Source organism: Hypomesus nipponensis, chromosome 2 (genome assembly GCF_054491055.1).
Source record: "Hypomesus nipponensis isolate SF chromosome 2, ASM5449105v1, whole genome shotgun sequence".
Classification (NCBI taxonomy): Eukaryota; Metazoa; Chordata; class Actinopteri; order Osmeriformes; family Osmeridae; genus Hypomesus; species Hypomesus nipponensis.
In genome coordinates this window covers 16,117,830-16,133,309 of record NC_140362.1, presented here as the reverse complement: position 1 = coordinate 16,133,309, position 15,480 = coordinate 16,117,830, and the positions used below count along the sequence as shown (strand labels likewise).

Genomic DNA, 15,480 nt, shown 5'->3' with positions numbered 1-15,480 from the left:
CTCAGTCAGCAGAGCCTGGCTGTCTCCCGGTCTCCACCTCCCACTCCTCCCACGGCTGACAGCTGCCATGGTCTGCAGTCCTGAGACGTGTGCGTCAGCACCGGACGACTGCTGCCGCGTGCCCCCGGGAGGGTTCACATAGCACGGCTCGCTAACGCGCAGACCGAACACACAAGTCCGTCCACCACTGGGTCTGGCTGCCCAGTAGGGGGGTCCACCTGTTTGTCCCGTTTGGAGAGGAGTGTAGAAGTGAGGCCTGGGAGTGTTTGGTGGGGGGGGGGGGGGGGGGGGGGAGAGGTGGCCGGGGAAGGTGGGAGGTTGGTTACTGGGGTTGGTGGGTCGGGTAGACTAGCTGTCAGCAGCTGTTGATAAGTGTGGGTGGGGGTGGGGGATGGAGGGGGTTGTCTAAGGCCAGGGGCTCCTTAATTAAAGAGCTTACCTGTGTGACCAGGCCCACCCTAGAAACGCCTTCCACCTCTCTCTCATCAGCTCCGGTCCCTTCCCCGATGTTTAACCTAGCCCCGAGTCCAGGAAGCGCTCCAACCACCGTGCTGAAGGACATGCTTCCCGTTTCAAGGCATCTCTTCCCGTTCAATGTTCCAGTCGGTATAACATCAGTCGTTAAAGGCACGTGACTGGTCGTGCCTGGGAGCCTTTGTCCTTCATCCTAGGACATGCTGTTTTGTTTATGAAAGGTGTCATCGGAAGGTTTGAAACCAGTATTGTGGCTTCTAGGTACTACCTGTGTTTGGTCGGTGACTCACACAAGTCAACTCTGGCCTAGCCTTCCGAAGCCTGGCCCAGCCCAGCCTGACTGGTGCTGTGAGCTGCAGTGGTTCTTATCACTAACCTCGAGGAGTAGCAGGGAACATCTGGGCACCATACGCACCAGCAGCCAGGGGGTGATCTGGCCCAAACTGAACCCACACACTCCCTCCATCCCTCCCTCATTACCTCCTTGTAATGACAAGCTAGGCTATGTTCCGAGATTAAGACCAGGCGTTGTGATGCGGTTACGTTTAGCATGAGCAGTGCACACCGAGTGGTGGTCTGCCCCCAAAATAGCTCCATTTAAGAAGGCCACCTCTCAGAATAGGTTTCAATATGGAGTAGGTTATCTCAGAAATAGTCTGAAGGTTTGGTAGGTGTAACCCAGGCGGGGTTAAAACTATATTAGGGGCAGTTTGTTGTGTTACTTTCCTTTCATACTGTTATCCATCAAGGAGAAACCCTGTGTGGTTAGCCTATTGAGGGACAAAAACAACAAGTAACAATTTGTTTTGATTTTCTTTTCTATATCTTTGTTGGTACATAATCAACTCTATATCCACTCTATTACACAATTGAAAGAGGGATTAAGAGAGCGTGTGCCCTCTTGCTAGTTCAATGCGCTTGTGGTTCTTATTCTAACAACACAAAGTGGTTCCTATTGAATGCCAGCTTGTGGCTTTAGGGTTGCACTGCCTGCAGGGCCGGGGGTTAATCTCTGAAGTAAGCCCTGCCTTGCTGTGATGGGATTGTGTCACTAAAACTGTTGGCCAACTCAATGCCCTGCCGCTTACAGCAAAGGTTATCTAAAATCACCCGGGTCAAAGAGATACCTGTTCACACCCCGGCCAAGGCAATGTTCCAGCGCAGAGAATCACCTCATCTCTTCAGGGGATACTGGATAGCTGTCTGGCTGGCCGGCTGGCTGTCTGGCTGGTCAGTATGTGTGCGCTGTAATCCTGGCGGTCCTTAAAACGAGGATGGTGTTGTCAGATGTAGTTCCACACAACCCTCCTTCTGACGCCCACGTCACCCCAGAGCTCAGACAGGCTGGAGGCCCAGGAGTGTGGAAGGTGCTGACAGCTGAGCATTAGAGGGACCCTGCCCTGCGCCCCTCCACAGAGCCACAACCACCAGGCCAGGAATGTCACCCCCAGCTCCCCCCAGCCCGGCCCCACAGCCCGGCCCCCCACCTCAGGTCTCGACTGGCCTCTTTACCCCCCCCATTTTAGATGCCGTGTTATCATGGCTGCGCAGCCATGGAGGAAAGAGGTGGCTGACCAGGCAGGAAGGACAGTTGCTCATGTCTCATCCATAACAAGATAAGTCCGTGGCACTAGCTATAGGTTGAGGTTATGGGCTCCCACTGGGATCATCGGGGACAGTAAGTCAGCGTTAAGGCACACATAGTTGTGGCTGTTCAGCAGTCCAGTCATGGTGACAGCTGTTTGACGACCTCGTGAGATTGCCTGACAGGGCTTCTTTAATGTTGGGGGGGGCGCGGGGGGTGATCTTGCAGCATTCCATGACGACATCTGTTCCCCGACTGGCCACTGTCTCAGATGGGTTCACCCTCAGATGGGTTCACCTTCTGGAGTTCCCAGGGGTGACTTTAATTAGGGCTTCATGGTAACTCGGCATCTATCTGTGAAGAATGTTTCTCACAGGTTGTTTGTTTCTGTTGTGTGAGTGACGAGAGAGAGAGAGAGAAAGAGAGAGAGAGAGAGAGAGAGAGAGAGAGAGAGACCCCCGTCTTCTAGTTGTCTGCGTAGCTCATTCCTAGTCTGGGATGACTGAGAGGTATTCGAGTGCCCATCTCTGAGGTCATGTGAAGCAGTATACTGTACTCACTCACACACACTCTCTCTTTCTCACACACACACACCCCTCCTGGGCCCGTCCTGCTTGTGTTGGCAGGAGAGTGTGACACTGCGGAGTGTAGAGGCTGGTGGAGGAGAGCGGTCCTCTCTCTCTCTCTCTCTCTCTCTCTCTCTCCAGAGTCCCCATGCTGGGCCTGAGGGAGGCTCCTCAGGAACAGGGATGATCACCTCATTCACTCAGTCTTTTGCACCTCAGAGGGAAGTTCTACTGTTAGCAAGCATTGCCTTCCTAGAATTCTCACTCACATACACACACACACGCGCGCACACTTACACACACACATGAAAGAGACTTGCATAGTGTGGCAGAGAAGACATGGTACCGCAGTGCAGTTATAATCACAAGCAGGGATGCGCGTCACACCGATATAATAACCATGCCACACACAGGCGGTCTGGGTGTGGACGGGCCTATCAGGGCAGCTGCAGCTCCTCACTCTATAAATATCCAGAGGTCACTGGGTCCTAGAGCCCACCCCTCCTCCTCCTGGCCGGCAGCCAGTGGAACACCTGAGAGCATAGGAAAACACTGGCAGCTAGGGTGGGGAAGGTTTCCCTTCACAAAATAAAAAGCTCTTTTATGGCGTTGGTCGTTGAGGAAGGGTGTGAGGTGTGGAACACGGTATTGAGGTCACGATACGGGTATTAGATCTCACAAGATGCACACACGGACACACACGGGCATTCACACCATTTCGAAGGTTTCCCTTCAACAGCAAACGGAAAAGGTGACGAATATGCGGCAAAACTTTATATTCGTGTACTGTACCCGTCGCCGGGGTAACGGCCAAGTCCCAGCCCTTGCTTCCTGCTGATAGCTTGGCTAACACAATCTTCGAGCTAGCGGATGCTGAGTTCTGCTAGCTTGGTTAAACAACCTCCAATCCAGCAGATGCCGGGAGAGATCCAACCATTGCAACAGCTTCAAACACTCCAATTCACTCTCATTCACTTTGGGAAGACATACCCGGTATTTCTACCCCCCACATTTGGAAATGGAAAAGTCCTCTATGCAGCTGGTGGTGTGTGGGGACCAGACCACCTCAGTGGGGCTGGGGGAGGATATGGTTGAGTAGAGATATTGTTGGGTTATTCTGCCACATGAATGAGGGCCCTTGTGTTGTCCCCGGCCGCACCCACTCCTCTACAAGCCACGATCTGGAGGGTGCTGGTGAATAGACCTATAAAGGCTGACAGCAGGAAAAGGATGGGTCTCTGAGCTAAAGTCTAGAGAGAGGCTGTTTCTCTCTCTTTCTAGAGTGAGTTTATCACAGTGCATACAGGGGAGACGGAGGCGCCATGTGAACAGGCACACTGATCGAGATGGTCTAATTTGTCCTGTCCCAGAATGTTCTCCTCTCTTCAAAAACTGCCGAGCTGCAAGTCAATGAGGGTGGACGTTCGAGGTTATCAGCAAACCGGCCATCATCCGCCCCTCTCCCCCACGCAACCCTCCCAAACGTCCTCAGAGCCAGCCGGAACTCTGTATCACAAGTGCGTGTTCCAGCCGAGCGCCAACAAAGATTGTCAGTGCCAAAGGGGTGTTGATGTGTGCCGCGGAGACCTCCCGCGGGGACGGTCGGACTGCGAGAGCGCCGGGTCTGCTTCCTGCTGGTTCTCATACAGCACACTGTCACTCAAACACCGAGACACACTCCAGTCACACTGAGTGCACACACAATGGGCCTGCCTGTCACCATCAGGCCTCCACCCCCCCCCCCCCCCCTCCACAATCTGTCTCTTCATGCTTCCTTCTCTGTTTCCAAGGACCGCTGATATAGTAGGTCCAACCGGACAGTTCCTCTCCTCCAGACAGGAATCATTCACACTACTTCATTACGGCCGTCAGATGAGATCCCTGCACCTTTATCCCTCTGGCCGGGATCCTGAAGCAGCTTTAGAGCATTTATACCGAGAAAGTGATTTACGAAAAGAGTCTCTTTTATTTCTAATTAATCTCCACCAATCGGATTAGTTAGTCACAGTGCAGATTAACTTTTTGCTGTGGCATGGCCGATTGGACCGTACGGTGCCTGGAGTAAGCCATGGCTGACCTATCATGTTCTAACAGTAGCATTAGGGAGGTACAGTGACCCTGAGCGAGGAGCCTGGAGCCTCTCCCGGGGGTTAAAGGTCAGCTGTAGACCTTGTACTTCCGAACTATGGAAAGGGCTTGTTTCCTGCATCAAGGCTGTGTGTGTGTAGGCTGTTCGTGTGCAAGTGAATGATGTTAAGTATGAGAGAGTGTGTGTGTGTGTGTGTGTGTGTGTGTGTGCTGGCAGGAGCAGAGCCGATGTGTTGATGAGCCCTAGTGACATGGGAACAATAGTGAGTAGGTGGGGGTCCGTGTCAGAGGGACAATGTGTCTGTCTGAGTAGCCAGGGGTGGGACAGCTGCTGGGGGGGGGGGGGGGGGGGGGGTCGATACCCTGTAAGGAATTTGTCAAGTATGCTTTTGGCATCTCTTCCTCACTCACACACACACCGATCTGTGTGTGTGTGTGTATCTCATTTGGAGGATGAGGTAATGTGGTTCCCTTCCTGCGGTCCCACAGTCACACTGAGGTGCTGGCTGCCTGGCTCCTCCCCTGCAGGGAGACTCTGCTCACCCCAGTGGCCCTCACCACAAATGGGACGTGTTTGCTCAAATCTGGGCCACTCTGTGAAAGCTAACATTTGACCTCGACATTTCCCCTGGAGCCTGCCTGACATCCTTCCTCATCTGCTCCGGAGCTTGTTTCGTTTTGGGATCCCCGGGCTGTGCAGCCAGCCTGGAGAGCCTCTTTGTCATTGTCTTGTGACGTGTCCATGTGAAGTTTCTCATGCGCGTGTGTGTCTGTGTGTGTCTGTGTGTGTGTGTGTGTGTCTGTGTGTGTGTGTGTGTGTGTGTGTCTGTGTGTGTGTGTTTCAGGTGGCACCCGGGACATCGGCTCAGCCCTGACCAGGATGTGTATGAGGCACCGGAGCATCGAGGCCAAGCTCAAGCAGTTCTCCATGTACGTCTGGTCCCATGTTCCTACTAACAGTACCGAGTAGAACCTTCCAGCAGAGAGGGTCATGAAAGTGAGACATCAGAGAAGGAGTCTGTAGAATGTGACCTGACGATTCGGCCCTTTCCCAGAATTCCTTGCGTACAGACACACACACACAGACACTCCCACACAGTCTGTCTCTCCCGCACACGGCCTCACATAAACACTCTCACCCAGGGGTCTATCTAATTTCGTGTGGCATTTAGCAGACATTCCTGCTCCGTCTCCATAGCCCAGTACGGAGCAGGCACTGGGACCCTGGGGAGAGGTGACTGCTCACCACACTCTAAAATAGGCTCCCTGAATACCCTCAGCTGCCTGGCTCACTCCCTCTCTCTCACACACACACACACACGCCCACACACACACGCCTGTACACAGTAGTCCTAGTAGTAGTTGTAGTAGTAGTAGTAGTAGTGGTAGTAGACCATAGGGAATTCATCATATCTTTATACCTCCACACATCCTGACTCACTCCACACCCTCTGTGAACCTTAACCCCTCCCCCATCTACATACCATCCACTTCCCCCGGACACACCCTAACTGCCCCTCCCCTGACCCGGCCTGTTTGTGAGTGACAGACAGGACTGTAGACCTGGGCAAAGCTGAATGAACAACATGACTCATATTTATAGCCGTCTCCTCGTGTCTGTCTGTCGCTTTAACACAAGCGAGCCTTACAGCACCTCCGGAGCATTCACTCACCCAATCAGTCAGTCATTCATTCAGTTGAGACGGAAGGCAAATGAGTTCATGGTGCTCAATGTGTGTTGGCACTGAGACATTAGATATCTTCGGAAGCTTGTGTCCCTGTGTGTGCTGAGCCTGTTTTCTGCTGGTGTGTGTGCGCTCCAGGGCATTCCTGGACTGCCTGATCAACCCACTGCAGGAGCAGATGGAGGAGTGGAAGAGAGGGGCCAACACTCTGGACAAGGACCATGCTAAAGGTACACACACACACACACACACACATGACCATTCACACACACATGTATATATGTACATTGTACACAAAAACACACACGCACACACACACCATTATCAAGACCTGACCATGTCGCGTCTTCCTCATCAAAACTCCATCGTCACTTTGTCCGATGTGGTCTTTGTGTTGTTCAGAGTACAAGAGGGCTCGCCAGGAGATCAAGAAGAAGTCCTCAGACACCCTGAAGCTGCAGAAGAAAGCTAAGAAAGGTAACCCCGCCCCCCCTCCCCCTGTCCCCCTCCCCTCCCCCAGGTCAGTGGTCAGGTCAGGTCTTACACCCAGGCTGGATGTTATGGAGGAGAGCCGGCTGCTGTCAGGGTCTGTGAGCGTCAGTACACAGGGGGCACGGTGGAGTCTCTCCAAACGAGCTGAGGGAGGACTGGCCCCCCGAGCCCCGGACCCCCTCTGTCTGACTCCACATCATTATGCTGAGGACCCTTACATAACTGCCCCGCATCTCTGTACACCCTGCAGAGTACACATCGGAAAGCACTGGAAGGACTGTCATTACTGCAGGATGGAGATGGCGGAGTAGGGACTGTGAAGACTAAGGACAGCAATCCTTTGTTTTTAAAGCACAAAGAAGTTCTGTTTTGTGATATATATATATATATTCCTTAAGTATTCCTTCACCCCCCCCCCATTTTTTTTCTTTTCTAATGAAAGTGATCTAAACTCGCCCTTCTACTAAAACTAATTAGCTGGAGTTCAGGCTCGTCGTACTGTCTGCCACACACTCTAAGCCTGGGCCCTGCAGAGGCAGAATTCCGTGGTCCTGATAAACACAAACTGTACGGTCGAGACCCACGCGGTAAACATGACCTTACTTGGTAAACAAACAGACGCTTTGGAGACCTTCCTGTTGGAGCCCATCTGATTCTGATTCTGATCTGGCTTCACCAGCAGATCTGCATTACTCTTAAGGAGGAGCACCATACTTAGACTGATGTCTGATTCAACGCTGGATCCAAACCACATGAATCCCAATAATCCTGCGGGGGTTGAATCCACAGAGCTTCCCTGTGCCTCCAGGACAGGGTTATGTTCGCTTGATGAACGCATGCATGACAAATCCCAGTCTAGACAGAGTTCACTGAACATGTTTCTCCTCATCGTACAGTGTTTGAGCTGTGCTGGTTTCCCAGCGCCCAGCCGCTGGGTGCTGTTGACTGGTAGACAGACCCCAGGCACACTGAGGGACCTATTCACACTCTACAGACACTGTCAAATGGAGTTCTGTCTTTCTGGAATATTTGTTTACCAAGTCTACGGACGGACTGATGTGTCACCTGAATGGCCCTCTACAGTTCTGCTAGCTACTTGCTCTGTAGGTTTTTGGTCAGTTATGTTTATTCAACGAATCCTTCAAGGGGGCCGTTTCTGACCCGATTTATTGATTGAAACCTTTTCCCTCCCCGCCGCTCCTGTGGGCCCGGGTCGCACCCTGGGGCACCTGTCCGAGCAGCCGACGCCCTGGGTAAGTCTGCCAGGCCTCACGCCCCCCCCCCCCCCCCGTGGTGCCCAGAGACCCGGGGGACACATCCCCATACTCTACGCTGGCCTCCTCCTCTCGTCTCCTCCCCCCCTTCTACCTCTGCTACACGGCTCTGGAGGCCTCCAGAAGAGGGGGGGGGGGGGGGGGACCTTGAATGTGTCAAACTAGCCTGGGCCGGGTTTCCCAGATTCGTTAAGAAGCTGTTAACGCCAAGAGCTTCTTAGGAGCGTTCCAAAGCGTTCTTAGAACGCTCTTAAGAAGCTCTTAGCATTAACAGCTTCTTAATGAATCTGGGAAACCCGGCCCTGTCCAGTTCAAACCGTGCATTAAGATGGAAGGAGACGAGTAGAGGAAGCCAATCAAGACTATTGAGATGACCCCCCTCCCCCCCACCACCAACTCCCCAGTCTCCTCTGGGCAACGTGAGAGCACGTTCACGTTGGATGTGTCCTTGTGTGTGGCTCCGTCCTGCTGCCTGTCCCCCTCTGTGTGGTCCGGTCACACCACCCTCCTCCCTGCTCCTCTGCCTCGCCCTCGGGTCAGAACCTGCTTTGTCCATGTTCCTCCACCGAGTGCCTTTCTGAGGCCCCCCCCCCACACACACACAGACACACACACACAGGTCATTAGCAAAGAAGAACACACAGGGCCGATTCTCCCCCTCCCTTCCCCCAGGCCTCCTAATGACTGAAGGTCTTGTGCAAACACAGAGCGAGGAACATGCGCCTGCATTCAGATGCGCTTTCCCGCGTGTCCTCTCTACGGGCACTGCCGTCCCCTCTGACAGGGGCAGAAAGGCCGCACCGCCGATCGGAGGGTCGCAATTGCGGCGTTCGCAAATCGGGACCCTCCTCGACCCCCGCTGAAGCAGGGATGATCCTCCCGGCCCCCGGCAGACTGGGGGCAGCGGCTGTGCCGTGCGTGCCCTGACGGTCCGCGGCCCCAGCGTGCTCGTTGTGCAGCGCCCACGCCACATTAGAGGCAGATAGTGAGGCACTGTTCTGCGTCGAGGTCCTCGGCCCCCCCCCCCCCCCCGCTCCTCCCCCAGAGGGAAGGACCAGAGTCACATTTTTTCAATCCAGTATCCAGGTCAGGCCCCTCCACCTATCTGGTTGGGAATCTTTCCCACAAAGCCCCTCTGTCACTGGACAAACTGCTTGGTGCGTGCGTGTGTTTGACGTGGATCTCGTGAGGTCGTCACTCGTCAGGTCCTGGGACTAGCGCTGACCACTCGGCACAGATAAAGGCTCCAGAAAAGCGACCACAGTGGAAAGGATATGGCATGTTTCAGCAGGACGTCCATGCATGTCCTGTCTGTTGGAAGGCTCCCCTCTGGTATGAATGAGTGGACGAGGGGGCTCTGCCATGTCATGGCCTAGTTTCCTCTTTCTGAAGACGAATTAATCAGTTCTGATCTGGATTACCTGACCTATATCCAGCAGGCCACTGTCTATTCACAGACAAGTTACTTAGCAGGGTCCTTACATAGCAAACCTACCACTAAGTCCTTAGGTAGCATTGCATAGCCAGTGCTCAGGTGCTGTCGTGTAGCTAGTGGTCAGGTAGCATAGCGTAACTAGTGCTAGATGCTCAGTATTACATAGCACGGCTTGTACCAATCCATGGACTTTCCTGCTCATAAGCTTGTTTTCCTGCAATAAGGATTGTGATTGTGTGTGAAGGCTTTTGCGAACCAGTCCTAGCAGTCCCTCCCCCAACCATTACCTTAAGCATTAGCTCCATCAAGCTAATACTCTGCCTGTGGCTCCCCAACTGTCGGGGTGTGGATGTGAGTCACCCGGCATGACAGTGTTAGTCATGTTGCTACAGCAAACGCCGCATCCTTTTGTGTCAATCATTAACTTCAGTTAACCCATTTGATGCACTCGGTAACCTCCCACCCCCTGCCCAGCCCACACACCCTTCCTGCCTGTCATTGAAGGCCCTACGGGAGGCATCAACATGTATAGTGTGGGCTGGTTGGTCACTTTGTCTTTGTGCAAACGGATGGTTTGTATATGGTATTGTTGTGTAGGCTTGGTACTATATGTACTGAGGCAGCAGCTGGTTCTGGGACAGCCTGAACTCGCCTCACGCTCTGCTGGCATGCACGTCCAGTTTAGACTTTGGATCAACAGCTGGTAGACCAAATATTTATTTTTATGGTTCGAATGGAACTTTAGTGCGCATGATGTCTGCTTTGACCCGATTTGAATGATGCATTTTTTTCTTCAGTTCAAACCAACTCTAGTTATTTCATTTCATTTGGCTTCAAAAGAACGTTGTGTTTAGTCAGTCCTTCGGTAGCTCTTGGCATTATAAAACCCAAACCAAACCTCAGTTCCAGGGAGAGAAAAAAAGCACTCCAAATGAAAGCAGTCTGACCTTCTGAGCTTCTGAGCTGTCGTCTGTGGTTTGGGGATGGAGGAAGCAAACAATCTGGACCTTGTCATTGAGTCTCAGACGAGCTGGAACAAGACAGCTCACGTGAGGCTAAACAACAACAATATCAACAACACACCCAGACCGTTCCACCACGGGGTATTCCCCAGTGTATGAGGGGTGTACAGTCTGGTACATGATGCAGAAGGGGAACCCTCTGCCTTTTAGGGGTTAGGGCAAACTCGCACTGCTCCCTCCGCTGGAACTGGGAGTGAGACGGAGGTGGAACTCCAGCCACCATGGGAATGTAATTGTATATTTGCGTACTCGAAAGCTTTTCTTGGACTTCGTCGGAGCATATACGTTGTGAAAGCGTAGCGAGAGATTCATGCCGTTTGACCGCAATTGTGAGTTTCCAGTCCTGGTTTCACTCTTCTCTAATCATACTGTTGGAGAAAAACTGTGACAAACATAAACATAGCTCGCATTTTTCAGAGCGGGCTGGAATGGAAGGAAAACCAGAGTGGGACATGTTTGGATTCCCTCGATGGAAACATCCTTCATATATCCCTTTTATCCATTCTGTTAACGACCCAAATCATTTCCTCTTCCAAAATGTCATGTGCGGTTCTGCCTATTGAAGCGAGAATGATACCGCCTCAAGAAACAACATTGTACAGGGTCCTTCTCGTTGCCCACGCGGTCTGCTCTGTCTTGACTAACATTGAGCAGTGCAGCGTGAGGGTCCTGTCTGGCTGTGAGGGCAGCGGCTGTTGACATGGAGATAGATACTACCCTGAGAGGGGTGGTAGTGGGACTGACGCCAGCCAGCGAGCCAGGTCTCAAGTGGTCATCTGGAGGGGGGGGGGTGCTAGACGTGGAGCAGGAGTGATAGCCAGAGTGGATCCCTCTGAAGTTGTAAAGAGCCATCTCTGTGCTCCCAAGCTGCCTCTCGAGTAGTCACCCTGGACCAGCTTGCTGACTGTGTCTCTGTGTGTGTGTGTCTGTGTGTGCGTGCAGGTCGAGGAGACATCCAGCCCCAGCTGGACAGCGCCATGCAGGACGTGAGTGAGAAGTACCTGCTGCTGGAGGAGACAGAGCAGCAGGCAGTGAGGAGGGCTCTGATAGAGGAGAGGAGCCGCTTCTGCTGCTTCGTGTCCATGCTCAGACCCGTGGTGGTGAGGACGCTGGCCTGACTCTCTCTCACACACACACACACACACACACACACTCACACACAGTCTGTTAGATGATTTTCACACACACACACTCTCACACACATATAAACATACACACTCACACAAATACACACAAACACACTCTCACACACTGACACATACACTTTGTCCCTATAAATACATATGTCACACGACCTGAAACACATTTGTCTACGCTGCGCTTAATAAATCGTTCAAGAATGACATGTGTTTTCGCCCTACCCAGGACGAGGAGATCTCCATGCTGGGTGAGGTCACCCACCTCCAGACCATCTCTGATGACCTCAAAGCCCTGACCTCCGACCCCCACAAGCTGCCTCCTGCCAGCGAACAGGTCAGCACCCTCACTCCCCTCCCATGTAAACCTGACTGGGCATGGATGGACTGAAGTCATAGGAATATTATATAGCATTATTAGTAAGCAGCAATGTTACCAGCAGCCCCACACAGATACAGACATGTATTCATCGCAGGACTACTGCTCCCAGGTCTGTATGATGGCTAAAGATGTTCCATCCTCTCTCTTTGTGCACCTTCTGTGCTCAATCCACATGATCTAAGACAACCTACTGAAGAGTAATCCTGCCAACTCATCCTTCTCCTCCTCCCTTCACTTCCACCTCCTCAGGTCATTCTGGATCTGAAAGGTTCAGACTACAGCTGGTCCTACCAGACTCCTCCCTCCTCTCCTAGCAACACCATGTCCCGGAAGTCCAGCATGTGCAGGTAGGGCTCTTGACGGACAACCACAGAGCAGATGGCCTCCTGCTAGGCTGGTGCCAGCCTGCCCCCTAGCGATCGGAGTGAAGAACTGCGGCCCAGAGAAATCCGAGGCTGTAACATGAATTATTTTGTAGAGATGCTCCTTACCTGTGCGGACCTAGGTTGAGGATAAAGAGATGTGTTAAACCCTGTCAACACTGCTCCCCACGCCTGCCAATTGTCTCTCACATGAACGTGCCTCTGCAGCGTGTGCTGTGGTGCTTGTGTTCCCCCTGCCTGGTCCACTTCCTGTCTCATCCACACGTTGCTGGTCCTTGCCTGTGTACACAGATGTGTCGTCGTTTCACATTGCATGACAACAGTGGTTGTGTTCCATTTTCACATTTGCCTCGAGCTGAGCATGTTTTATATTTTGGCTTTGCAGTATCCCCTTACCAAATGTATTCATATTGTATCAATTTGACCATACTTAGAAACACACACACACTTTAACGTATTCACAAAGAGTACTTACTCTTTGTAGAAGCCATGAACCATGACAAGTGATTAAAGGGGTCGTGCTCTCATCATTTCATCATGTCTGACGTTCTTTTCAGTTTCTTATCATTTAAGTGTTGGACTGGCTCAATCCCAGTCCCTGCCTGCTGCATCCAGTGTGTGGAGTGTTAATGGTCACCCCCCCCTCCCCCCGTGTCTCCCCCCTCCTGCCTGACCCCCACCCCCCTCCCCTCTCTCCATAAACAGCAGTCTGAACAGCGTGAACAGTAGTGACTCCCGCTCCAGCGGCTCACACTCTCACTCTCCCTCCTCCCACTATCGCTACCGCAGCTCCACGCTGCCCCTGCAGGCCCCGGCAGGGCGCCTCTCCAGCATCTCCTCCCACGACTCGGGCTTCATCTCCCAGGACGCCTACCACTCCAAGTCCCCCTCACCCATGCCCATGGAGCCCCTGGCACAGGTGAGACTACACGACCCACGATGCAGCTGAGGGACGTGGCCTCGGCTGAAACGACGCAGCCTACACGACACTGACGACACGACGCTCCACGAGAGCCTGCCTTACCCACAATGCACCGTGTCCACCAGTCACTCGATTCCCCATGACGGAGTCCTGCTTTCTCAGACAACAGCTACTCCCCCCCCTAGACTCTCAGACTAAGACTGAACTAGAGTGCCGTTTAACAGGGTTACTGTAGTGGCAACAAACCCAGATAGAGAGAGATCCCTTCAAACGTCCCAGCAGACACACAGACAGTGCCCTCTACTTCTCCCTGCCCCTGGCTTCACTGCTGCTAACAGACACTGCTTCTCCGCTTGGTTCGTTTCTCCTCTTACCCACAAAAAGGACAATTTATGTAAAGTTATTCTTGTCCTCTAAGCCAGTAGGGTTCACCTCCAACTCTGTACTAACTTTGCTGACAGCTCTGAGAAACTGCTGCTCCCTTCACCCTCTAACCCTCGGCTTCCTCTCTGCTGTCACCTCTCTGCTGTCTGCATGTCACTGTGTGTGTGTGTGTGTGTGTGTGTGTCACGCTGCTCCAGCCTTGCCCCAGCTCTGGCTCCTCCGAGGCCTCTGAGACCAGCCAATCAGACTGCAGCTCCCCCACCTCCCTTGGCTCCGCCTCCAACGCAGGCGCCGCTCCCGCCTCTGCTGAGAAGGTGAACCACGCCCCCCTCCCACAGGCTCCCCCCCCCCCTTCCCCCCCGGGGCATGAGGACGGGGCCAAGTCCTCCCGGCTCAGAGCTTCCCTAACCCAAGCCGTCACACTGAGCCCACACGACCCCGACCCACAGATGTGGGTCCTACACACCCATCACATGGGCTCCCGCTCGCTCACACATACCTTCCTGTTTACTCCTTGTGTTTGTTCAGTTTTGCATTCATTTTGTATTAGATTTTTTGTATTGTTGTTGCATTTATCATTTAGCCAAACGTGTATTTTTTTTGTTTATTTAATTTGATTCTGTCATTCCTGCCGTCTTACGTTTGTGTCTTGTGTTTGTTTGGTCATGTTTGGTCCCTTCCCCCACACATGCCCAGTTCTCTAATGGCTTCGACCACTACGGGCACTCTGAGCCAGCCTACTTGGTGGGCGGGACCTCGTCGGCAGGGGCCTACCCCTTCTACCCCGCCCCTTCCTCCTCCTCCTCCATCACCACCACCTCCACTTCCTGTTCCCAGCGCTCGTGGTCACGGCCTTGCTCTGCCCTTGTCCCTGACTCCTCCCACTATTGCACCCTGGGACCCAGCCTGGTCCCCTCCTCCCGTGTGCCCAGCTGGAAGGTCGGTTCATCCCCATCGTCCTCATCTCCCTCGCCTGTCCCTCCTATCCTGCTCTCTACGGCTCTGGCCACACAGCCGGAAGCTTTACATAAACACACAACACATGTAGAAACAGGACTCGTGGAGTTCCTCTGCCTGGTGCTGATGGCCTGTGTGTGTCCTCCAGGACTGGGCCAAGCCTGGGCCCTATGACCAGCCCATGGTGAACACGCTGAGGAGGAAGAAGGACAAGGAGCCTGTAGACTACAGCCCCCACTCGGCGCCAGGCCCCGCCCCCAGCGGCCTGCCCCCCCCAGCCCTGGAGGAAGACCCCCAGAGAGCCAGGAACATGGTTGCCCCACCCAAGGTCAATGTTTCATGTTGGCGCTCCCGCCGTCTTAGTCTGATGTCGATTTGTCTTTTTCTTGCGCGTGTCTGTGTGTTTACACGTGTGTGTTTTGTGTGTGTGTGTGTGTGTGTGTGTGTGTCCAGGTGGGGGATGTGGAGGCCCATGAGCAGCTGGCCCTAGCCCTGTCCAGGGGGCTGCAGCTGGACACCCAGCGGTCCAGCAGAGACTCTCTACAGTGTTCCAGTGGATACAGCACCCAGAGCACCACACCATGCTGCTCTGAGGACACCATACCTTCCCAGGGTAACGCTCACACACACACACACACACACACATGCTCACACAAAACACACACTCCTGGGAGTCTAACCTGCGTCTGTGTCTC

At 53.3% G+C, this 15,480-nt stretch overlaps 1 protein-coding gene across 4 annotated transcripts in view; it reads left to right on the top strand.

Moving 5' to 3' along the window:
- LOC146300991 (protein MTSS 1-like) overlaps positions 1-15,480 on the top strand; it is a 36,642-nt gene that overhangs the window by 18,474 nt on the left and 2,688 nt on the right. For 2 of the 4 annotated variants that reach the window (XM_084708556.1, XM_084708555.1), the window contains exons 5-15: positions 5,559-5,643; positions 6,537-6,628; positions 6,801-6,875; positions 11,564-11,721; positions 11,987-12,094; positions 12,389-12,486; positions 13,228-13,441; positions 14,026-14,142; positions 14,525-14,767; positions 14,934-15,113; positions 15,239-15,398. In XM_084708556.1, coding sequence (XP_084564682.1) covers positions 5,559-5,643; positions 6,537-6,628; positions 6,801-6,875; positions 11,564-11,721; positions 11,987-12,094; positions 12,389-12,486; positions 13,228-13,441; positions 14,026-14,142; positions 14,525-14,767; positions 14,934-15,113; positions 15,239-15,398 — 1,530 coding nt within the window. The remainder of the gene's footprint in view (positions 1-5,558; positions 5,644-6,536; positions 6,629-6,800; positions 6,876-11,563; positions 11,722-11,986; positions 12,095-12,388; positions 12,487-13,227; positions 13,442-14,025; positions 14,143-14,524; positions 14,768-14,933; positions 15,114-15,238; positions 15,399-15,480) is intronic. The other 2 variants (XM_084708557.1, XM_084708558.1) reach the window with 2 other exon arrangements.